Genomic DNA, 25,908 nt, shown 5'->3' with positions numbered 1-25,908 from the left:
GTAAATTAGCATTGAGTTAGCGCATTTGTTTCACTGCATTCCGTTTTATTAGTATCAGTTTAGTATTAGTTTATTAATTAGTATCTTCTATGAGTCATAATTAACACGATGGATGTGTCTGTTCAGTTTTCAACATAAAGAAAGTACTTTTGTACATGGAATCAATATTTCTCCGGCATCATCCCTATACAACTCTCAGTACCAGCACTACTTAAAATACAGTCAAGCTCAAAGCAGAACAAACACACATTTTGTAAGCAATAACAATGTACTACAGTACAGTTATTTATTACAGTTATTTCGAGGACGTCGAACCAAAACAACCGTGACGGTGACTCGTTATTCTTGCCGTGTGCTTTGAAGTTGCGTAGCACAAAGGAGAATTAAAGAGACAGCAGCGGCTACAAGCTCTGTGATTGGTCAGACGCTCCACGCTGCACAAACCTAAACAGCAGCGTAAAAACAGCAGACGCTGCGTCGTCATCGTCGTCATTAGCGGCATCGAAAGCTCAAAGAAGGTGGGAGAAATGCATGACAGGTCTAAACGCAAGATAAATAGTGGTTGTGCAAATTGGATTCAATTTGTGTGTTTGTGTGTGTGTGTGTGTCTGTGTGTGCTGCAGAGGCAGACAGCGCGACGCGGTGTTGACAGGACGCTGATCATGGGTCAGTACTGGTGGTAATTCTATTTTGGAACAAAACACCGTCCGCACCAGCACCACTCTTCCGGCATGGGCTCCAGACTGAGCAGACAGAACAGCTTGGACAATGACAGCTTCTCCAAGAAGCGACGCAAGCTCCTCGATGGCGCGGCGGAGGGCGACAGACGGGCCGGTGGAGACTTCCTCTTTGCCCTGATGCTGAGAACAGACAAACTGCCCGGGATGCTGCGCAGGACCAACCACAGCCCATACATGAGAAGAGTGGCCTGGATAAAGGAGATTCAGAAGCTGCTTCGTGATGGCAAGATGGAACAAGCAACCGACGTGCTGAAATTGCTGAGGAAGGTGAGTGATGCACACAAGCTGAAGCATGACATTGTAGGCCTGCTGTGTTGTTGATGCAGTCCAAAAGCAACAGATGGCCACCAGACATGGAGATCTCCATGCAGAGCAGAGGTGTCCTAACTTTTTCCACCGAGGTCACCGTGCTTACGAAAACACAGCCACTCAGTTTTGTGTTGTAGATGACAAAGCGTATTTGTGTTGTTCCTATCAAAATGTCCACTTTTCATTACATTGCACTCAGTTTACATGCACTTTTAGACTGTGTTGCAGTCCAATAAAAAGCAAATTGTGAACCGCAAATGGCCCCCAGGCTGTACTTTGGACACCACTTGGAGTATTATTTGTTGTTTTGGTACTGCTATAGTGATGCATGGCACAAATGATTTGAATAATGATGATACGATTCTGTAACTTTGTAAGGGAATCAGGTATAAATTATGAAAATAAACAAACAAAGCAACAACAATTAATAGCAAGTGCATTCACATTTTATTTGAATTAAATGCAACCAACATTAACTGCTCTCATTTTCAATATTCAATACATTTTCTTAAAAAAAAGTACAGCGAGTGCAACTGACATTTCAACAGTAGATGTACCTGCTAATTCTGCTTTTGTTTTTCAAAGTAAAAATAACACAATGTCAATATCAAAATAAAGTGCAACCGACATTAACAGTAGGTTTACCTGCTACTTTTGCTGTTGTTTTTCAGGGTAAAAATACAAATACAACATTAATATCGAGGTTGAACTAACAGTAAGTTGACCTGCTGCTTCCTGCTTATTTATATTTTATCTTTTATTATATATTTAGAACAAACGCTTAAGTGTGGACCGCAATGGTTGCCTATTTCTCACTCCTCTGCCATCCGCCGTGCTACGTTTTGTTGTCTGCTGGCGGGTGGCGATGACGTCACAGACAAGCAGATGGAGTCAAATCATGTTGAACGTCTTTATCATTAAGAGTGCTAAAAAAAAATAACCTACATTTAAGCCATATAAGTCATGCTCAAATCCAATGTTTTATTTCCTAGTATCAATGCAATCGATTGATGACCTTTTAAACGATGTCATGTGTTATTGCAACTTGCTGAACACTGATGCTCGTAATGTCTATGCATATAAATATATATATAATGGGACGTTCCTTTCAGATACTCGGGCCCTAGGGCCAAATTTGGCCGCATAATTGTTTGGAAAATGGTACTGAGTTGTTTGGGTTTGTTTTTTGGTTTGGATTGAATCTATAAGACCAACTTGGTTCCACATGTCACCATCCAAACTTCACTACACAACCTCATCCTCTGATCTTTGACCCCAGCTGCACTCACCCTCTAATAAACCTTGACATCACAATGTGCACACTCAGCCACTTTTACCTGACGTATTTATTTTTATCGAAAGTAGGCCACTGACAGTGGGTGGACAACATTGTCTGAGTAGCAGGCACAGCATGTGACTCAGTGCAGTCCTCGCATTCATTCTTATTCAAGGGTCCCATGTGTATTTCCAAAATATAAGATCAACCAAAATGAAGAAATGCATCATATAGAGTATATCATACCATTTCTCATACCATCATCCCTTCATTATCCCTCTTTTCCTTTTGTTTCTTCCACTTTACAGACTTGAGCTCTCCTCCGGCTGTTCAGACATGGCCATTAAAGCATGTTTCAGCATGACACTCTTGGTAATGGCCTCTCTTTGAAAAGAAGGTCACTGAAAAGGAAATACTCTAGTATGCCCTTTTTATTGCTGTCCAGATTGATGTACTGATGTGAAATGGTTGTACTTTGTTGTGACTTATATATATTAGCAGCTTCTTGCAACATTAGCAGCTCAAACTCGAATGGAGTATGACAATGCATAGTCGAGCACAGGACACTATCAAGGCAAACAACCCTGATTTGGAATTGTAACATATTGTACCCAACTCCTGCATAGTTTTTATCAGTAATATTTGCATTCATTATGCATTCATCTCAGTGTTGGCTTTATTTGGTCCAGGCGTTAGATACACAGATTCAATTCACACACGTGCATTATTGGATTCAGTCGAAGGAGTGTGGCAGAGCAGCGGGCGGCAAAACAATGTCATGCTCATGGGATTTAGGACACCTTGATTGTGCTCAGGAAGCACAGGCTGTTCAACAGTCGGTTTGTTTCCAAATTCTAGTCTGCAGGCATTGCAGTTATAAAGTGTTTACATTTTTTGATTGAAGTATACAAGTACTGACAAAATGCCTAGATTGCAGATTAATAACAAATGAAGGCAATATGTCAATGTACAAAGAGCTGTTGCATTAGTGTTTGCAGGAGAGGCCTTTTTTCTTCTGTGAGCTGCTTTTACAAAATGAAATTGGCCAAGAGCTGATCATTAAGCTGATCACCACATCAAGAAAATGTCGGGATCCATAACATTTTTTTAATAAAACATCCCCAAAATATTTTTGTTCATAGACATCTTGTATTTCAGCATTCATTTATTTCTCATACAGGGGTTTTTCACCACTATTATAGCTACTTTGACAAAAAATAAGGAGAGGTGAGCTATGTGTTTTATTTACAGTGCCCTGCAGAAGTACAGTCAGCTCTCAATACTAATTGTTTTGGCTCTAAACACCACCACCACAGTGGATTTGAAATTAAAAAAAACGTGCTTAAACTGCATATTTTCAGCTTTAATTTGGCACTATTCACATTAAAATCCAATAAACGGTGTAGGGAATTACAACGGTTTGTATGTGTGCCTCCCAGGTGTGTTTAGGTACCAGGTGTGTCCTATTAAATGGCTGATTCAACATCACACTGAATGTCTAGGCTCAGTTTCAGCTTTGGTGGGATAGGTTTTAGGATGGGCCTGTGTAGACTGCATTGAAGAGGTGAAAACAAGATGAACTAGAAAATCACTCAGAGCGGAGACCTCCACCAAGCACCATGCATTTCTAATTTTAGTATGCTAACACCTAGCATGTCAGTGCTAAGTGGTTATATATGTGTCTACCTATGAAAACAGCTAGAAATGCTGTTACGATAGTTGAACATAGTAGTACTATGAATTTTTGTCTAGCCATAAAAATGGCTAAAATGCTACTGTGCTCATGTTATCATGCCAGCAGGATTTTTTTTTTGTCCTGAATGTGTTGAACAGTTTGATGTTGCAATTGAGAAATGTGGCAGTAGTTGCAGGTACTTTATTTTAAGGAAAAGGGTAAATTTGGGGAAAATCTTCAATTTTGCATCACCTCCAAAGAATTGACAGGCGTAAGACACCGAAACCATTTTGAATGTCCTGAAGAAGGAATAAACCACTAGTGTACTAAGTAACAGACGCTAAACATGAAGCCCAAGGAAAATATGCAATATGATAAAAACATTCATTCATTCATTCATTTGTACCGCTTATCCTCACGAGGGTTGTGGATGATGCTGGAGCCTATCCCAGCTGTCTTCAGGCGAGAGGCGGGGTACACCCTGGACTGGTCGCCAGCCAATCACAGGGCACATATAGACAAACAACCATTCACACTCACATTCATACCTATGGACAATTTGGAGTCGCCAATTAACCTAGCATGTTTTTGGAATGTGGGAGGAAACCGGAGTACCCGGAGAAAACCCACGCATGCACGGGGAGAACATGCAAACTCCACACAGAGATGGCCGAGGGTGGGGTTGAACCCAGGTCTCCTAGCTGTGAGGTCTGCGCGCTAACCACTCGACTGCCGTGCAGCATGATAAAAACATTGGGACCCCAACATCAACAACATCAGCAACAACCTGCAGAAAGTGACAGTGAAGGTGTCACTATCAACTGTTCATATTATAAGTGGCAACACAAGAGTTAAAAGGCCAAACATGAATTGACCAAAAAAGTACAGAGATGAGTAAAAATAATTGACAGGTCTTCTTTGTGTGATACATTTACTCATTACCTGCAGTGTGTTGTCTTTATGCAATTTTTTTCTGAATTTGTCATTAGAACGTTCATGTCTGAATTGAGCAGCAATAAAAGAGTTGAAGCAAATATCCTTTGACTCTTTCGGAGCCACTCAAAGTCAGTTGGTGAGCTTTTCATCGGGACAAAGCAGCCATCGTAAGATCATTTGCTTTACATCCAGACTCCCCTTTTGTCTCTTAGCTGTGAGACAATCCTGTGTTAATTACACTGAAGCCTTGGCGCCTCAGACAGCAAAACCTCTTTAATGAAGCCAAAGAGATATACTATATACAGGGAAAGCAGCACCATTGTCCTGTAAAGCTGAATCATTATATATGATGTTTAATTTCAACACAGGCTGATGCATGACTGAGATTACACTGTGAACATTTAATGAGGGTGTTTGTAGTGAATTAGTGTGTAAGATCATAGTGTTGCTGCCAGAGGTTATGCTTACTTTATTTTACATTTTTGGCTGGCCTATTTGGCATGTGATCATAAAGGCTTTCAGCCATATGGGTCAACTATGGGACATGTTTGAGCACTGCTAGTATAATAAAAGAAAAAAATGCTGCTAATATGGACAACATAAAATAATAACACTACAAATACAAAAAAAATAATAATCAGTGTCCTGTTTTTGTGTAAGTCAGGGAGCAAAAGCGCTTGCACACTCGGGAACAGGGTTTCTAATAGTCCACCACAATTAGTGGCCACATTAGACGTTACCGATGCTGTAGAAAAATGCTATAATGCTGAGAAACTTCAGACTGACCAGTCTCTACATCCGGATGCACAAAATCCAAAGAAATATGGGTGAATAGGTGCATATTCTGGAAGAACTAGAAATTTTTCTGTACTGGTTATGGTGTGGCGACATGGCGGTCGAGTGGTTAGCGCGCAAACCTCACAGCTAGGAGACCAGGGTTCGATTCTCTGTGTGGAGTTTGCATGTTTGCATGTTCTCCCCGTGCATGCGTGGGTTTTCTCCGGGTACTCCGGTTTCCTCCCACATTCCAAAAACATGCTAGGTTAATTGGCGACTCCAAATTGTCCATAGGTATGAATGTGAGTGTGAATGGTTGTTTGTCTATATGTGCCCTGTGATTGGCTGCCGACCAGTCCCCGCCTCACTCCCGAAGACAGCTGGGATAGGCTCCAGCACCCCCGCAACCCTTGTGAGCGGTAGAAAATGAATGAATGAATGAATGGTTATGGTGTGTAGCTAGTCTATAGGAGTTCACAAGTCAATTCAAAGGACCGCAAAATAAGCATAATAGGTCCCCTTTAAGCTATGAATCTCTTAAACTATCAACATTGGAACAACTTACAAAAGAGTATTTAGTCAGCCACCAATTGCACACTTAAAAGAAGAGGCGGGGTACACCCTGGACTGGTTACCAGCCAATCACAGGGCACATATAGACAAACAACCATTCACACTCACATTCATACCTATGGACAATTTGGAGTCGCCAGTTAACCTAGCATGTTTTTGGAATGTTGGAGGAAAAACCGACGCACGGGGAGAACATGCAAACTCCAGCCAAAAGACCGATGCCATTTCTTGTAAACCCACTTTGCTCCAGATTGGTTTATATAAGGCTTGCATCTTGTTCATACGTGTCCTACATTGTAGCTTCAGTCTTTTACTGTTGTCCTTGTTAAAAGGAAAGTCATAGTCAAATTCATATGGACCTTCCAGCATTCTACTCCCAACTGTCTATTGCAATCAATGCCTATTGTGTTGCGGAAAAGAAGCAAACTTGTTTGTGGGTCTGCATCAGAGTGCAGTCTTGTATCTGTGTCTCCAAAGCTCGCTTCTCATTAAAGTTGCATGTGCTGCACAAGTGCTTGCCATCTTGGTCTGCTTCATTAGAAACACAAGGGTGGACTTGTTGATGAGGGCAGTTTGTACACTGCTTAGCTTACTGGTCCATTGCCTGTTATGCTAAAACAAGAAAGAAAAGAAAGAGTCTAGAACCAATGAACTGCAACAAACAAGGGGATTACTACACTATGAATCTTGGCTACATTATAAAATACTCAATTGCTGGATGCTTTGTGGTTTTTTGACACAGCATATGTGACTGGTTATGTTTGTTTCTCTTCATGTTTAGGATCTAGGACTGGAAGGTACCTCACTCAATGACATCTTATACAAGAACGCTGCCTTCCTCAATCTGGTGGATCCCATTTCACATGAGCTGCTGTTGAGCTTGGCTCGAGAGATGCAGAATCCCAAAAAGGTTGGCTTTTTCCTGTCCATAACACAAGACACACGATGCGAAACCTAGTTCCAGTTCCCATAATGGTTTCCAATTGGTTACGTTCACACTGCAGGGTGTGATGCCCAATTCAGATTGTTTTGTTGAAATCCGATTATTTATGTGATGGGATTTGCATGTGCAAAAGCACAACATCACACACATTTCCGTGTGTTTACAGAAGTTGCTTGCTTGGTGCGTCTGTGATTAATTAAGGATTTTGTCAATATTTTCTCAAAAAAATGATTTTTAGCAGCAGATTCAGAACAAAGGACAATAATTTTGATGGTTTTGTTGGTGGAGAACTTCCTGTGACGTCTGTTCTGTGGAGCGTGTATGTGGCAGGAACCATGAGCCCCTTCACTTTTTAAAAATAAGAGATTTTGTCTACATCTGTGAGTACCTTTATCAACATCTCAGCAAGCACGGCATTACACGCCATCCGATGACGTATAGGTCAGATATATGCAACATAATTGTTTATACTGCAGTTACATCACATGCATATCACATTTATATCCACATACGAATGATGCCTGAGTCGCATTTTAAAAAATGAGAATTGTGCTCTTCACACTTAACATGAAAAAATCAGATACATGTCGCATATGAGGAAAAAAAATGGGATTGACCTGCAGTGTGAACATAGCCATATTGTTTCTATTTGACAGATTTATAGTACTAACAGTACAGCCGCACCTTCTGAGCAAAGCCACACACAATTCAAGTTGAATTATGGTGATGATACAAAGTAGAAGTGTCAGGACAGTATTGCATGTCATAATAATTGACCTGTGGTCATAACTGTCAAGCTGTCAACTTTAGCTTTTTACGGTGACATTTCCTAGCCACTTCCATCTTTAAGTTAACTAATGGTTAAATATGCTGTATATTACACCAGACAAATATTGTTTCATAATACATGTGTTTTGTTTTTTTTTAAAAAAGGCCACAAAAGTGATATGAATAGAAAACAATCAAGGACAATGACTACTTCAGTCCTTCAAGTGCACAGGGTACAGGCAACCATAGATGCTAATTGCCTATGATCATACTCCAGCTTGAAGCCTTGTTGTTTTCTGACCTCTAAGAGAAGGAATTAAGGTACTTGATGCAGATGTGACTTTGACAGGAATACAAGCAGAGCAAATGTATTAAATGTTTGGTTTGTGAGAAGCCCTAATACACCATCCTTTGTCCTGCAGTCACTTTATTCTTTGTTATAATAATCAATTGTAACTGGACTGATGAGGTTGTTTTAGATGACATTTTGCCTCTCATCCAAGCAGCCTTCATAGGCTCATGCTCAAAGACGAGAGGATGTTCTATCTAGTGTGATTAAAGATGTCCTATTTAGTCTTTAAGCCTAGCAGGAGACCTCATTTGGGTGAAATCATTAGTATTCAGTGTCTGAATTAGCATAAAATTAACATGACAAACTAGATGGATGGGGTGCTACACTCTATCTGCCATCGATCAGTATCGGCCGATATCAGTGACAAAGGGCGGAATCGATATCAGCCGATCAGCTCGACCCCTAATGCAGCATTCAGAACAACCATGCATTCCGTGTGTGGGACGTCCTGCCTTGGTGCTGCACAATCTAAACATTTTCGAAGTGCCAACCAGAAATTTTTTAGGCATCTTTTGCGGGGTGCAAAACTTATATCACTCTCACAATGACAGGAAGACGGTACACATCATGATACCGTCATGCTTTTTCACATTTTTACCGATCGATCGCAGCAGCCCTATAATGTGTAAATATAGAGTGGTATGAACAAGTTTGGGCACCACCCCTGATTTTCCTTTATAAATCGCTGGTTGTTGGGATCAGCCATTCCAGTTCAATATATCATATAGTAGACGAACACAGTGATAAATGAGAAGTGAAATGAAGTTTATAGGATTTATAGAAAGTGTGCAATAATTATTTAAACAAAAGTAGGCCGATGCCTAAATTTGGGCATCCCAACAGAAAAATGACATCACTATTTAGTAGATCCTCCTTTTGCAGAAATAAAGGCTTCCTATTGCTTCCAATGAGGTTCTAGATTCTGGTTGAAGTTATTTTTGAGCATTCATATTTCCAAAACATCTCCAGTTGAGTCAGGTTTGGTAGTTTCCAAGCATGGACAGCCCACTTTAAATCACACCACAGATTTTCAATAAAAATTAAGTCTGGGGACTGAGACGGCCATTCCAGAACGTTGTACTTGTTCCTCTGCATGTCTTAGTAGAATCTGAGCAGTGTTTAGGGTCATTGTCTTGTTGGAAGTCTCCAGCCCAGGCAAAACTGAACATTGTTGGCAAAAATCTGCTGATACTGACTGAGGAGCTAAGTCATCTGGGAGAAGGTCAGCGTAGAGCCCCTGCGCCAGTTTGATTCTAGTCTGAATGCCTCCCAAACGCCTCCCAGGTGAGGTATTCCAGGCATTCCCAGTCGGGAGAAGGCCCTGCAGGGCAGACCTAGAACACGCTGGAGGGAGTTAATCTCACAGCTGGCTTGGGAATGCCTCGGAGTCCTACTTGTGGAACTGGAACAAGTACCTGGGGACCGGAAAGTCTGGACTTCCCTTCTGAGACTATTGCCTCAGGATAAGCGGTAAAAGATATTCATTCAAGGGACATTTCCCATTCCTGACCAGTGCTTGCAGTATTCCCTGTCTATCTTGGACCTGTGCTGCACAGCTTGTGGCAAATTATTTGCACTGTACCACAGAAGAGAAAAGATGCAGGGAATTATTTCCACCTCAAGCTTCTGCTATGAATAGATGTTGAATTTAATCTCGTAGCGCTCAGTGGTTTTCAGGTCCAGGAGAAGTAATGTGGAGAGCAGTGAAATGGTAGCACATGAATCTTGCATGTTGGAATATAGGAATTTAAAAGAATCTGATTGTGAGCTTGGGAATTTAGTGATACGAGCTCACTCTTTTTAAACATAGTCGACCTGGAGATTCTAAACATCCCACCAAAATAGAAACGATACATTATATAGAGAAAGATTATAGCTTTAGAAACTGAAAACAATGGAAAATAATTATGTAATTATTGATGGAGACTTGCGGTACATCCTGGCAAGAATTCAATAGTGTTCAAACTTGACCTAGATAGCCTTCGTCACTCCTCTTTGAAAAAGTCAGTCCTCTCTGTCCAGAATATGTATATATATTTGTTCCTAACAGTACTATTTCTCGTAGTGTTGAGCTGAAGCATTGAACCCGTTCCCCAATATACGGTATAAATCAGAGCATTCTCTTTGCTGATTTTTTCTGGGTATGGAGATCTTTGGGTATTGTGTTTCATACCCAAAACTGCAAGAACACATTTTGCTCATTTAGTGCAATTTATTGGGGGAAAAGGTGAATGCTTAGTGCCAAGTTATGGTAATGGTTTTATTTCATTTGAACGTGCATCAGATTACAATTGAATGCATCACATAATCAGTTCACAGTTCCACATGTCCAAAAGGAGTAGGAAGAAGCAAAGCTTATTAAATCCTACCCCTCCATCTGGTACTTTTACAATCAGTAACTGTTACATTTGTTCACTTCCTGCTTTCCTAATATGGTTTAAGTTTTTTTTTGTTTTGTTTTTTTGTCACGTACCAAAGTACGAGGGGATATGACCATCCAATGACATAATGGGTACCATAGTATCTGCCAATATAGTGATATATATAGCACATCATGACTGGTTCAAGACTCTTCATCCTTGTATTTAGCAAACAGCAACTGCTTGTATTGTTTCTTGAATTGGCTCATCGTTGTGCATTGTTTGAGTTCCTTACTCAATCCATTCCATAGTTTGATTCCACATACTGAAATGCTATGGCTTTTTAACGTAGTCCTAGCATATAAGTGTATCAAATTTAGTTCTTGTAGAGAAGTATTGGATGACATTTTTAGGTAATTGGTTATTTTTAGCCTTATGCATTATTTTAGCTGTTTGAAGATGAACTATATCAGCAAGTTTAAGTATTTGTGATTTAAGAAATAAGGAGTTAGTATGTTCTCTGTAGGTGGCATTATGAATTATCCCTACTACCCTTTTTTGCAGTACATTTAGCGAATGAAGATTTCTTTTATAGTTATTACCCCATATTTCCACACAATAAGTAAATATGGTAGAACCATTATGTTATTAGGCATGTCGGATGAATGTAAATAAACAACAACAACAATGTCTTCCACAGGATGCAGACACCATAAAGTCATCGGATAAAATTTGCAGACAGCTGATCTACCACCTGACTCCACATTCAAAGTGGCTGAGGCAGAGCATGTCCAGACGGAAATCCCAGGCATGGTAAGCCCTTCTGTCCAGACATCCACTAATAATAACATAAATCTGCAGCTCCATGTAGAGTTGTTGAGATTTCCATCTCTGGAGCTGACATTGAATTAGGACAGAGCTGGCCACGGGCCGACCTGATGGGAACGCCATGGTAACCACAGCTGTCAATCATCCTTCATTTTAAGTGCTTATGTACTTGCGATGCTTGTCCATTGCTGCTGGCCGCTCTCTCGCTTTCCATCGCACCCTCTCTTCAGAAGTGGCATTGTGGGAGCACATATTCCATCTGTGTGATGCAGGGGAACTAAATATACTTCCAAGGTTGAAATCCGATAAATGCAAAATTAGATTTGCCTATGCTTCACTTTAGTGTTACTCAGGTGTATCTGTCAAGAGATAAACGTTGAATTATGTTTGTTGTATGCAACAACTTGATGCTGCAAATAATGCATTCGTTTTCTGAAGATGAGATTTGTGTCAACTAATGTCATTCTCGCCACGACCCTCCTATTTTAAAGTACTTCTTACCAATGCAACATAACTGCAACTTACAGTTGCCTGAACTGCAGTAAAGGGACAGCATTTAGCCTCAAACAGGAAATGTAGGGAATAAAATAAAAGCACAAAACAGAAAATAATGGTAAAAACAGAAATAAACAGCAGATTCCCTATTGTGCATAGTAGCATAGCAGACAAAGCTTTGGAAAGACTCATTCATCATTTCTAAAATTGGCTTTAAAGCTTGGAAAACTGCTAAGGGGTATGGCGGTATGGTGTGTGTGCAGGATCTGATTGTCTTGAAATTGGACTGTGGGGGTGGATTTCTGCACCGTGAAGGACAATTCAGGGATGTGAGGGTCATTGTGCGAATGAGTCCAATCTACTAAGAGCTCGAAATGCAGAAGTATGCAAGAGTATGGTATGGTATGGTCAAGTATTAGTATTGGCATTCAAGCAGATCCGGTTCGACTGAATGTCCATCTCATGTGCATGACACTCAAAACATGTGAAATATGAGAAACAAAACAGTTATGGCAAATATTAACTTCAATTGTGCTGTCAAGAAATAACCAAAGTGTGGCCTGTGAGCATTAAATGCTTTTTATGTATTCTAAAAGATGGATAAGCCTCAACACAGACTAAATTGCAACCACATATTTCATGTAGATACAAGACACTGTTGCATAATTTCATTACACAATGTCAATTTAATTAAACATGATTATGTAACACAATAAATGACTAATCTTGCTCAATACAGTCATGTAATATCTTTTAAGAGTTTTTGTTTTGATCATTGTGAATTAACTCTGCGGTGGTGTTGCTGTCTATAGATTCCAAAAATGTGTCAAAATTATCTTTTATGATATGATTGTGTAAGTGCAGCTTAGCCAAAAAGTTGAAAATGGCTTCCTGAAAGGATGACATCCATTTTTCATGCTTCCTTAGCTCAAAAGAATGACATTGTGGGAAAATATGGCACCCACATGATCAAAACTACTTCATACCTGCAAAAGTCATCGTAGGATTTCTGTGCCAGTCAATCAGTTTTTCCTCGACTATGTTGGTCATACAGTCAAGAATAATACATTGGAAGTGAACACATGCCATCTAGCCCAAATGCTGTAATGTTTGATGGACTGCACCAGTAACAACCTTCATTTGGGTCCAGGATGGTCTTGTGTCTTGACCGACAGCCATCAGATCTTCCAGCTCACGGCTGGTGAGATTTTTTGGGTCTGCCATTTGCCTTTTTTTTTGTTGCATAACCCTCAAGAAGAGGTTTAAAATGACCGTCTTACTGCGCTCAACCTCAGCAGCAATGGCACGCTGTGTTCATGCAGTTCAACAATCCAACTGCGTTCAAAGAGCCCTTGTCATCAAAAGATGACAACAGTATGAATACCTCACAGAAAATGGAATTGAATACATTTTTGCAAATACTTTGGCTTTTAAAGACTTTTGATCAGATGAAGAATAGCCTAGTTCAGCTTAATGGTTGCTTAAAGTAATGGTAATGGTTTTATTTCATTTGACCATGCATCAGATTACAATTGAATGCATCCCATAATCAGTTCACAGTTCCACATGTCCAAAAGGAGTAGGAAGAAGCAAATCTTATTAAATCATATCCCTCCATCTGGTACTTTTACAATCAGTAACTGTTACATTTGTTCACTTCCTGCTTTCCATAATACAGTTTAAGGGTTTTTTTTTGTTTTTTTTTTTGAATTTTTAAATTTTGTAATTTTTTGTCCCGTACCTAAGTACGAGGTGATATGACCATCCAATGACATAATGGGTACCATAGTAAGTGTCAATATAGTGATATATATACGTAGCACATCATGACTGGTTCAAGACTCTTCATCCTTGTATTTAGCAAACATCAACTGCTTGTATTGTTTCTTGAATTGGCTCATCGTTGTGCATTGTTTGAGTTCCTTACTCAATCCATTCCATAGTTTGATTCCACATACTGAAATGCTATGGCTTTTTAACGTAGTCCTAGCATATAAGTGTTTCAAATGTAGTTCTTCCCTGAGATCATATTTCTCCTCTCTTGTAGAGAAGTATTGGATGACATTTTTAGGTAATTGGTTATTTTTAGCCTTATGCATTATTTTAGCTGTTTGAAGATTAACTATATCAGCAAGTTTAAGTATTTGTGATTTTAGAAATAATATGTTCTCTGTAGGCGGCATTATGAATTATCCTTACTGACCTTTTTTGCAGTACATTTAGCGAGTGAAGATTACTTTTATCGTTATTACCCTATATTTCCATACAATAAGTAAGATATGGTTGAATCAGAGAGCAATAAAGAGCGTAAAATGCTTTTTGAAAACAAATTCTCTTTCATATTGTTTTGCATTTTAAGCTCTCTAAGATCCATCAGTGCAAATTTTTTGCAATTTTTTAACTGGTTGCAATGTTTAGATTTTTTTTAACTGATAGTCTAATTTTGATCAGGAGTATATTTGTCCATATTGTCTATTGTATGCTTGACTAATGCGGTATAGCTCTGTGCACTCTATTATCTTGGCTGGCCCGGATGTTTTGGCTCTGCTGTTTAGTCAGCGGCCATGAAGCAGTCTTAGTCAGCCTTTTACCCCCAGCCCATTTTACTCGACCCATTCACCCCCTCTGTTATACAACACAGAAAACACAACATGAAGCCATGCTTATGTTTCCAGATCAGTGACCCAAACAAAACCTCGTTGTTTGTGCTTTTAAAGTTAAAGAATTCTTTACCTAATCTCACTGTGCTTGCTCCTTTGATCATACAGTCTCAAGACAACCCTGCAGAGAAAACTGTCCAGTGACACTGTGGACTTGTCAGGCATCCCTCTGTCCACCCGGGATGTCCGTCAAGTGGCTTTCTACCTCCAGAACAACAGAGACAGCGTGGTGGCTGTAGACATCAGCTTTACAGAGCTCCAAGATGAAAATCTGAGGTTTCTTCTTCCTCTTCTTGCCTCACTGCCCAAACTAAATAACCTGGCCCTGAATGGCAACCGTCTCACCTTGGCTGTACTCAAAGACCTCACTGAGATGCTGAAAGACCCCAAGAAGTTCTCCAGCTTGGCGTGGATAGACCTAGGCAACAATGTTGATATTTTTACCATGCCTCAGCCACTGCTGGTGGCTTTACGTCGGCGCTGTAGCCTGAAGAGCAGTCTACCCACGATTTATGAGTACACAGAGGGCCAGCCATACAGCTACCACCTGGAGACTTCTATCGAGGAGCCTAGTCACTATGAAGAAGAGGAGGAAGAAGACGCACAGGACGGTGTGGACGACTTGGAGAACAAGTTTGACCTGGAGCCGTGGAGCTTAGGTGAGAAGCATCTCTCCAAAGAATTCACCCTTCACTACTGCGAGAGGTGATGGGAGTGTGCGGTGACACGGCGAAGCCCCTAAACTACCTTAGCTCAACCGCCCTCACACCAGCCGGCCCAGTCACCCTTTTAGTCAGGAGGGAGACCACTTTGTGAACCAGAATCAACCAGACACCAAGCAATTGAAAGATGTCACGGAATGAATCCGCACCAGATGACAGATGTCAGTCACGGTGGTGGACTTACTGTGTTGGCGAATGGTGCTCTTGGCAGCAAGGTGCGTTTTCATTGGAGGACTGGATTCATTGGCGAAGGGGTCTCACTGTCGCTCCCCTTTACTCCTATCTCTGCCCAATTGTAGCAGCTAATGAGCCAATACCAATTTCGATCAGTTGTCTGACCGCAGAGGCAGCATTCCGGTAGTAGTTCAAGTGCTTCGGAAGCAGCGGGTCCCTCTGGGTTCTCGACGAGGACTGAGACAATCTCCGGCAGGCAGAGCCTCACTCCACATTGTGTGTTCTGTTAAGCTCTCAACAAAAGCTATGACACAAGTTCAACAGACTATACAGCCGACGGCCCGTCACGTGATCCTGGCAAAACTGCTAGGTCAAGACTTTTTTTTCCGCCCCCTTTCCTAATGTCGACTTGTGAACGAATACCCATGCTGCTCTTGTGTACGTGTAAATGACGAGACAAAACATGTTACCGTTCACTGTTTTTGTGCCCTTTTGGTGAGCAAAGCAATCTCAGAAGACAACAGATAAGAAGCGACGGGTAGCTGTGATTAACGGCTTTCATTCTTGCTTCAATGCTGGTGTTCACCTCTGTGATGTAATCCTTACCGATGTTTCAGTAGTTTAATACAATCTCTAATATGGGCTTCTGGATCCAAACAGTACCACAAACTGTCATTGAAACTTACTGTTGTCTCTATGTGTCAAAGTATTTGTTGTATACCTACCCATCTTCAGTGGCAGTTTCTTTTTAGAAAACCATGACTGTTACCTTGAGATTAGACATGTCTTTTGCAGTAGCACATAAAAGTCACTTAATAACTGCAATGCACACCAATGCACTTTTCTGTTTGTATTAATCCATAATAGTGTACACAGTGGATCCCCGCACATTCCGATTAATTACTCACAGTCGCGCAAATGAACTGATTTGATTTATTGAACTGATTTGATCTCGTTCATGAGAAGTCAAATGTATAAATACATGATAATACAGATAAAATGTACACTATACATGTACCACTGTTAGAAAGCCCATAATTTTAACATTTTATGTCTTTATGATTGAAATGTGATTTCCAATGAGCTCTTATCAATGGCAAAGTGGCAACAACCCGGAAAGAGAAGTTAAACTTGGTGAATTATATTTTTTGTCAAAAGCTCTGATTTTGGATTTTATTCAGGTCCTTGAAATCACCATAGTTGGGATTTCTATAGAAAATAACTCCTACTACGGAGTGTTGAGCAGACCAAACAAACTTTGAAGAAGTGGATGAGTGCTCCAAAAACTAAAGCCGCTAGTGTTGTGACTGCACGTGTGATCGTAAGGACGGGGAGAGAAAATATCTATTTTCAATTCTCAATTCAAATATCAAAAGGAAATGATTCAGAAAATGTAAGAATGGCGCTTTGTAAAAACAGGACCGATAGAATAGCAAAATTAATTCAGTGCAAACTTATGTGTGGAGTTTGCATGTTGCGTGTGTGGGTTTTTCTCCGGGTACTCCGGTTTCCTCCCACATTCCAAAAACATGCTAGGTTAATTGGCGACTCCAAATTGTCCATAGGTATGAATGTGAGTGTGAATGGTTGTTTGTCTATATGTGCCCTGTGATTGGCTGGCGACCAGTCCAGTGTGCACCCCGCTAGAAAATGAATGGATGGATGTTAATAAGATATTTTCAAAGTTAAGAACATAGAAAACCTGTTTGACTTATGGTATCACTGCAGGGACACGAGACAGCCGCCACTTATTTATTCTAAAGTGTTTCAAGCGAAGTAGGGAAGAACAAAGATAACCAAAAACCTACCACAGACCTTTTCACTATGTAATGTCTCTTCAATGTAACATTACTTGTAACACCTTGTAACTTTTCTTTGAAATTTTTTGGACAAATACGCTGTAGTCAATGTCAAGTTAACAGTTTGGATTTTGTCTGAAATAGATGTTAAGAACATATCATCATTTGCTGGTGGTTCCAGATCGTAATCATAGCGTAAAAGCGGGGATCTACTCCATATTGTCATCTGATCCAAATGGCTTATGATTGTTTTAAGATTCTATTCAAAGTACCTGCTTCATCAGAATATACACTAAATGTTTAAATGTGTATTTATACATTGTCTTGTTACGAGTAAAACATCTGATTATTGGTGTAACTATTTGTGTTATGTTGTCTTTTGTCCAATACTGTGACTATATGGGCTCTAAAGACATGAAACGAAGCAGTGAGCATTTAGTGTATACTGAAACAATTAGTACACCAAAGGCCAAAATAATGTAATATTGTGATTACACTCAGCAAGCATCTTTTCTGGTGACTGTTTAGTCAAAACACTATCCACTTTGTTTGTAGCGTCTGTTTCATGTGTCTACATTTCCTTGTTGTAGTTTTGTGTTTTCCAAAGCAAAATTCTGCCAATAAAACAATTGATCCACTTAGTAAGGAATGTCTGAAATTTGTTTCCATCTTCAGCTCAAAGGATTTATTTATGGAGATTACTCAGCAAATAGGCCAGTGATTATAAAAGCCCTGCCGCTTTGGATTGGTTGCCAAGATTCTAAACGTCTTTCCGAGCCAGCGGCTGTGGATCATCTGTGTGCCTTTTGCACGGTCGCCCGGGCCACTGTCCACGTTCACCACTGGGGGAAAAAAGGCATGGTTTGTCACAGGCTGAGGCCCTACCCATGATCCTCCTCTGGCAATCTTTTGTTCCTGCTAGCAGACATGGTAATGTGGCATTTGCAACAGGTGGCTCCCATAAGGTCAGAGCACAGTGTGACTGTCACACCCCCTGAGGTCCAAATACCATTTGGTGGGTCAGCAGAACTCAGCCATACATGTCAACCCTCACGGTTTTTTCCAGGAATTGCCAGTATTCCTTCTTTTTCATGGCCTCCCATTTCTATTGTTTGCTGTAAATTTCCTGTAAACAGATATACTGGATTTCCTATGGAAATATTTGCTTTTTTTGTACATTTTGGTTTTCGGTGGACTTTTTCGAACAAATTAATGACATAAATCGAGGTATCACTGTTTCTGTATTAGCTTTCTTTAGGATTAAAATCCAATATTACATGTTGCGGGCGGCACGGCGGTCAAGTGGTTAGCGCACAGACCTCACAGCTAGGAGACCAGGGTCCAATCCCACCCTCGGCCATCTCTGTGTGGAGTTTGCATGTTCTCCCCGTGCATGCGTGGGTTTTCTCCAGGTTCTCCGGTTTCCTCCCACATTCCAAAAATGTGATTGTCGACTCCAAATTGTCCATAGGTATGAATGTGAGTGTGAATGGTTGTTTGTCTATATGTGCCCTGTGATTGGCTGGCGACCAGTCCAGGGTGTACCCCGCCTCTCGCCCGACGACGTGACCCTCGTGAGGAAAAAGCGGTAGAAAATGAATGAATGAATTACATGTTGCGTATTTGTTTAGCCACACAATTGACCTTTATGCCACATCCATTTTCACAAACACCACATGTCAGTAACCTGCAGCTTTCCCCAGTTTCCTTGCATCAGACACAGCCCAGATACAGCCGCCGTCCTCCTTCGCAACAGCATTGACCACGTTGTAGAATTTCTTGGCAGTTTTCGACATGTGTCCCAGAGCTTTCAGCTCCTCTATTAAATGCTGCAAGACAACATGAATATTCACTGTAAATGGTGTGCAGTTTGTTGTGTTTAGCCAAAAGAGTGCAATTACTAAGTTACCGTATCAAAGTTGGGTTCAAATTTCACTGCATTTTCAGAGTCGACAAAAACAACTGGAGTGGCAATCGCCTCCTCGAGGTTCTTTCCAAACCAAACGTGGTTCATGATTGCCTGGAAGGAAGACACAATAATACACCTGCCAGATGATGAAGTGTATTTGCAATGGCAACAGAGGGACACATCATACACATTAGTGCAGTAATTTATCTTAATGGCACTTGGGGTGACAGCCAAGGGCACGTACTGAGGCCACTGCGGTCGTGATCATAGGCCCACCAGTTGAGCCAATCACCAGCAGCTTTGACTTAGACCTCAGCACAGCGGGAGACATGGAAGAAGGTGGCTGCTCCCCTGAAAACAGAAGAAAGAGAATGAGGTCTATTCATACAAATCAATGTGACAATATGCAAAAAACAATCATAACACAATAAACAGGTATTTTGTAGTATGTGAATCGCAGCTACAAAAGATTCACAATTCAATATGATTCTTTTGTGTCAGGTTTTGCTTTTTTTTCGATACAAAAATGACATTTCCATTTTTTTTTTTACTTGTATTTTATTGAAATTACCAATAATTGTTTCAACTCAAAAGTACAATTCTTAAGTTTAATGTATCTGATGCATACCTGCCTCATTTCTTACTCTGCATACTTAAACGTTACAATCATGGAAAACATTCATTTTCTACCGCTTTTCCTCACGAGGGTCGCAGGATGTGCTGGAGCCTATCCCAGCTGTCTTTGGGTGAGAGGCGGGGTACACACTGGACTTAGTCGCCAGCCAATCACAGGGCACATATAGACAAACAACCATTCACACTCACATTCATACCTATGGACAATTTGGAGTCGGCAATTAACCTAGCATGTTTTTGGAATTGTGGGAGGAAACCGGAGTACCCGGAGAAAACCCACGCATGCACGGGGAGAACATGCAAACTCCACACAGAGATGGCCGAGGGTGGAATTGAACCCTGGTCTCCTGGCTGTGAGGTCTGCACGCTAACCTCATAGAAAACAGCGCCTTGCAAAAATAATCATAAAATAAATCATTCACGGTTCATTCATTCATTCATTCATTTTCTACCGCTTTTTTCCTCACGAGGGTCGCAGGGGTGCTGGAGCCTATCCCAGCTGTCTTCGGGCAAGAGGCGGGGTACACCCTGGACTGGTCGCCAGCCAATCACAGGGCACATATAGACAAACAACCATTCACACTCACATTTGTACCTATGGGCAATTTGAAGTCACCAATTAACCTAGCATGTTTTTGGAATGTGGGAGGAAACCGGAGTACCCGGAGAAAACCTACGCATGCACGGGGAGAACATGCAAACTCCACACAGAGATGGCCAAGGGTGGAATTGAACCCCTGGTCTCCTAGCTGTGAGGTCTACACGCTAACCTCATAGAAAACAGCGCCTTGCAAAAATAATCATAAAATAAATCATTCACAGTTCAATTCTACATTATTTTAATTATTTTTAAATAGAAGGCTAATATCATCACACAGCAACTTAACACTGAAAGGTAGCTAATAAATATACAATGGCAGCCAGGCAGCCATGGCTGCAACATGACATCACATTAATAAATCTTGCTGTTTTGTGGTTGTACGTACATGGCCTATTATTATTATTTGTAGTAGTATTTTTTCTGATGCATACTTGGACAAATTGGCAGTTTTTTTAAATGCATACTTACATACAAATTGTACATAATCTTTTGTCTATATTAAGCATTTTCAAATAAATGGCTAAATTGCCTAAAATACAAATACATAAATCCAGTTGGTCCTACCTGGAAAGAAACGATCAACTTTCCCACAGAAGTCAGACAACTGATTATTGAGGATGACTCCGGTGCGTGGAGAAAATATTTTTGCACCAAATCTGTGAAAAATGAAACTTAAAGTAATCTTGGAGACACAACTGAAATGTACGTGAACATTTTAAAGGTGAGTATACTGACATGTGGTTGATGCTGCTGGTGACAGACACAGCAGAACCATCCGGGGCCAACACAGAGACATGTGTGGTACCCACAGTGTCCAAATACGGCGTCATGTTGTAATACTGGGGTTCGTGCGACGTGTCATCAGTGATCAAACTGCGAATGTGATCGGCAAAGCTGTCCTCTGTTAATTTCTTTGGCAGCTGTAAGAAGGACAAACTGATTTAGAAGCATCGCAAACAAACATTAGAAAATGTGAGTATTATCACCTGAATAACAAAAAAAATAATAATCAGCTTTGGTATGCCAACCTGTTTTGGACCACATTTAATCTGTATGCTACTGTAGTAGTTGTTTTTTGTATTGGAGTATTAAAGTTGGGCGGCACGGCGGGCGAGTGGTTAGAGCGTAGACCTCACAGCTAGGAGGACCAGGGTTCGATTCCACCCTCGGCATGTTCTCCCCATGCATCTGTGGGTTTTCTCTGGGTACTCCGGTTTCCTCCCACATTCCAAAAACATGCTAGGTTAATTGGTGACTCCAAATTGTCCATAGGTATGAATGTGAGTGTGAATGGTTGTTTGTCTATATGTGCCCTGTGATTGGCTGGCGACCAGTCCAGGGTGTACCCCGCCTCTCGCCCGAAGACAGCTGGGATAGGCTCCAGCATCATCCGTGACCCTCGTGAGGATAAGTGGTAGAAAATGAATGAATGAATGTTTTTATCATTTCATATTTTCCTTGGGTTTCATGTTTAGCGTCCGGTCGCCAGCCAATCACAGGGCACATATAGACAAACAACCATTCACACTCACATTCATACCTATGGGCAATTTGGAGTCGCCTAGCATGTTTTTGGAATGCGGGAGGAAACCGGAGTACCCAGAGAAAACCCACAGGGGGAACACGCAAACTCCACACAGAGATGGCCAAGGGTGGAATTGAACCCTTGTCTCCTAGCTGTGAGGTCTGCGCGCTAGCCACTCGACCGCCGTGCAGCTCCGCTTCTTCATTCATTCATTTTCTACCGCTTTTCCTCACGAGGGTCACAGGGGTGCTGGAGCCAGCTGTCTTCAGGCGAGAAGCGGGGTACACCCTGGACTGGTTGCCAACCAATCACAGGGCACATATAGACAAACAACCATTCACACTCACATTCATACCTATGGACAATTTGGAGTCGCCAATTAACCTAGCATGTTTTTGGAATATGGGAGGAAACCGGAAAAAACCCACGCATGCACGGGGAGAACATGCAAACGCCACACAGAGATGGCCGAGGGTGGAATTGAACCCTGGTCTCATAGCTGTGAGGTCTGCGCGCTAACCACTAGACCACCGTGTAGCCCCGCTTCTCCTTCTTTAAAAATTCAGAGTAGGAACTTACTTCTCCCAAGCTGAACTGAGGATCACGGAGATGTCTTTTTAATCCATTAGCAAACTTGAGAGCTTCAAGATAGCGATGGTAAAACAATGTTTTTTGTTCACCTGTCAAGGATTCTGGGTTCAGGTCATATCCTACAACAAATGAAAGGAAATGCACAGAAAGTATTAAGTATGTTCCACAAATATTTACAATAGTGTCAGTATTTGACATCAAAGTGTATCTGTGCTGCAGATGTGTGCCTTTGTGTAGCAGGAACCTTCCATGATGTTGAGGACCAGACCCAGGAGGATGCCCCCTGCAGGAGGAGGAGGGATGTACATCTGGTACTCTCCCAATGTAATATTCCATGCATCACTCACTGTGGCTTTGTAAGACGCCATGTCATGCAATGTCAGTGTTCCTCCTGAAATAAGACAAGAGTAAATGCATCTGCTCAGCAAAACTGCCCAAAACAATTTCTACGCCACACATAATCAAGACTTAGAATGGATCACGACAGCTAATGCCGCCATTTGTGAAGGATGGCCGTACTGCTTTACAGGAAAATGGATTTGCTCATTTGTAATGAGATCATTGTGCCTGGCAGAGATATTAAATGGTTAGAAAATGGAGCATGATTGAATTCATCTGACAATACCTGCCTCCTGAATGTCACGGATCAAATCTTCTGCTATTTTTCCGGTGTAGAAAGCGTCTGCTCCGAGATTTGCTATCGTCTCCAATGTGTCGGCCAGTGTCTCGAATTTCACGATATCACCCGTTTGCAGGAGGTTTCCATTTTTATCTGAGAACAGCTCACTGAAGGACAAGAGAACAATAAACAAAGACGCAGTGGTATGAAAACGTTTGGACACCCCTGATTATTCTCAAGATTTTCCTTTATAAATCAGTTTATAGGATTTACAGAAAGTGTGCATTAATTATTTAAACAAAAGTACGGACGTGCATAAATTTGGGCACCCTTGTTTTATTGATTTGAATACCTTTAGAAACAATTATTCATTCATTCATTTTCTACCGCTTATCCTCACAAGGGTAGCGGGGGTGCTGGAGCCTATCCCAGCTGTCTTCGGGTGAGAGGCAGGGTACACCCTGGACTGGTCGCCAGCCAATCACAGATCACATATAAACAAACAACCATTCACACTCACATTCATACCTATGGACAATTTGGAGTCGCCAATTAACCTAGCATGTTTTAAAAATACAATGACAATCATGAAACATTTAAAGGATTATCGGTAGGTTTTTTTGTTGGGAAAGCATTTCTCACCGCAGTAGTCGGGAGTCATTGCTATCAATATGAGGAATGTATTGATCAAGGATTTGTGAAATTGGGATCCCTTGTCTGGCCAGCTGGATGCTTGGCTGGAAGAGGCTGGCCCATGGCAGCTTGCCATAAAGCTTGTGTGCTTGTTCATAACCTCGGAGTTCTCCTGGAATTCCTATCCACTGGCCACCTAGATTGACAGATTGGAAAGTACAATCAGTGATGAAATGAGCTTCTCACAGTACCTTAGATTGTGTTTTATATTTATACAGTTCTGAGGGGTCCGCGACCCTTGTGAGGATAAGCGATAGAAAATGAATGAATGAATGAATGAATGAGTTCTGAGGGGAATTATAAAGTTTGGTCTTGACAATATATCAGATTGTGACAACAATAGAGACTTTACATTACATGACGTAGGCTCCAATATTGAAATATTGAAATATTGAAATATTGAAATATTGAAATATTGAAATATTGAAATATTGAAATATTGAAATATTGAAATATTCATTCATTCATTCATTTTCTACCGCTTTTTCCTCACGAGGGTCGCGGGGGTGCTGAAGCCGATCCCAGCTGTCTTAGGGCGAGAGGCGGGGTACACCCTGGACTGGTCGCCAGCCAATCACAGGGCACATATAAACAAACAACCATTCACACTCACTCCCTCCACACAGAGATGGCCGAGGGTGGAATTAAACCCTGGTCTCCTAGCTGTGAGGTCTGCGCGCTAACCACTTGACCGCCGTGCCCCGTTTATTGCCATGTTTGCATTAATCACATAGCTTCACACAGCTCATATATGAAATAATTTTCCAATTTTCTACGTATGTCGCTTATCCTCACTAGGGTCACCGGTATGCTGGAGTCTATCCCAGCGACCAGTCCAGGGTGTACCCTGGATCCAGCGACCAGCCAAATCAAATACCTATGGACAATTTGGAGTCTGCAATTAACCTAACATGCATGTTATTGGAATGTGGGAGGAAACCGGAGTACCCGGAGAAAACCCATGCACGCCGTTAATAATTCCATTATTCCCAACACTGCATGTCATGTGTTCACGCAATCCATGGCTCCCTACATAAGAATGTTAAATAGATACAGATAGTTGAAGTCAAAATATTACCTGAGAGAAAGCGGAACGTGTTGGGACATGACTTCAGTGTGTCAGGTTTAAACATGCCAGGGACACGCTCTCTGGAGTTGATGATTTTGACTTTCCCTGAAGAGAGAAAAGAGTATTGCCACTCCTGCTTTCGGCTCCTTTAGAAGCATGTATAAGTGAAGAATAGAGTGGCTGTGACCTGTGCTGTCCATCACTGTGAATATGGCTCCACCTCCCACGCCCATACTCTGTGGGTTCATGAGTGAAGTGCAAAGCAAAGCAGCAATGGCGCCATCTACCGCTGATCCTCCTTTTTGCAGCATCTCCCTGCAAGAGAACACGTTTTTCATCACTTCACATCTGGTTGTTTCACAACAATCATATTGTTTGTCAATACTAAATCAGTATGTTTGCAATTAAATGCAAAATTGTTTCACCGTCCAATTTGAGAACATGTCCAAGTGTCTGCGGCCACTGCAGCGTGGGAGAAAGAACCTTGTGGACAATTGCGCCTCGCAAGTAGACTGACGCACACAGACAGGACGATGACGCACAGCAGCATGAGTGCGCAACATGTGTACATCCTTGCCTTTGACCTCGCCATGGTCGCGTCTCTTCATGGGAATCATTCAACTGTCATGAAAAGCTTAATTTACCTGGCTAGGTGAAATGTATCCGTTCGTGTGTGAGTGCGGGTGTGCGTTCAATGACCAACAGGAAAGTCTGGAGCTTAGTAAACTCCCCCAAAAGGGGGAGTGCACTGCAAGTTACGTCCCACCCCTACTTTGGAGTTGGAAGTTTGGCATTCCCTTTTGTAAAACTAATTAATATAAGCTATATCAAATAATCCACCGTGTATATATAGGCTTAACTCGATTCATTTGTATAGC

General features: G+C 41.3%; 2 protein-coding genes across 3 annotated transcripts; one reads left to right on the top strand and one right to left on the bottom strand.

The window, feature by feature from the left end:
* The first annotated feature begins 347 nt into the window (after positions 1–347).
* On the top strand, positions 348–18,028 carry lrrc75ba (leucine rich repeat containing 75Ba). 2 transcript variants are annotated; one of them, XM_058071347.1, is made up of 5 exons: positions 348–518; positions 624–1,007; positions 7,068–7,196; positions 11,410–11,522; positions 14,801–18,028. In XM_058071347.1, the coding sequence occupies exons 2-5, from the start codon at positions 732–734 to the stop codon at positions 15,399–15,401; spliced, it is 1,119 nt and encodes a 372-aa protein (XP_057927330.1). In that variant the 5' UTR covers positions 348–518; positions 624–731; the 3' UTR covers positions 15,402–18,028. The 2 variants fall into 2 exon arrangements, with proteins under 2 accessions (XP_057927330.1, XP_057927331.1); XM_058071348.1 differs by lacking the exon at positions 348–518 and having other exon boundaries at positions 525–1,007.
* A 989-nt stretch (positions 18,029–19,017) lies between these two features.
* On the bottom strand, positions 19,018–25,708 carry ggt5a (gamma-glutamyltransferase 5a). The gene is made up of 12 exons (XM_058070782.1): positions 25,456–25,708; positions 25,218–25,345; positions 25,040–25,135; positions 23,911–24,097; positions 23,275–23,435; positions 22,894–23,040; positions 22,638–22,768; positions 21,269–21,453; positions 21,098–21,189; positions 19,541–19,647; positions 19,297–19,407; positions 19,018–19,216 (listed from the first exon to the last, which is right to left on the bottom strand). Exons 1-12 carry the CDS (start codon positions 25,620–25,622, stop codon positions 19,067–19,069), a joined length of 1,662 nt encoding a protein of 553 aa, XP_057926765.1. The 5' UTR covers positions 25,623–25,708; the 3' UTR covers positions 19,018–19,066.
* Positions 25,709–25,908: the final 200 nt, after the last annotated feature.

Source organism: Doryrhamphus excisus, chromosome 4 (genome assembly GCF_030265055.1).
Source record: "Doryrhamphus excisus isolate RoL2022-K1 chromosome 4, RoL_Dexc_1.0, whole genome shotgun sequence".
Taxonomy (NCBI): Eukaryota; Metazoa; Chordata; class Actinopteri; order Syngnathiformes; family Syngnathidae; genus Doryrhamphus; species Doryrhamphus excisus.
This window is presented reverse-complemented; position numbering and strand designations above follow the sequence as displayed.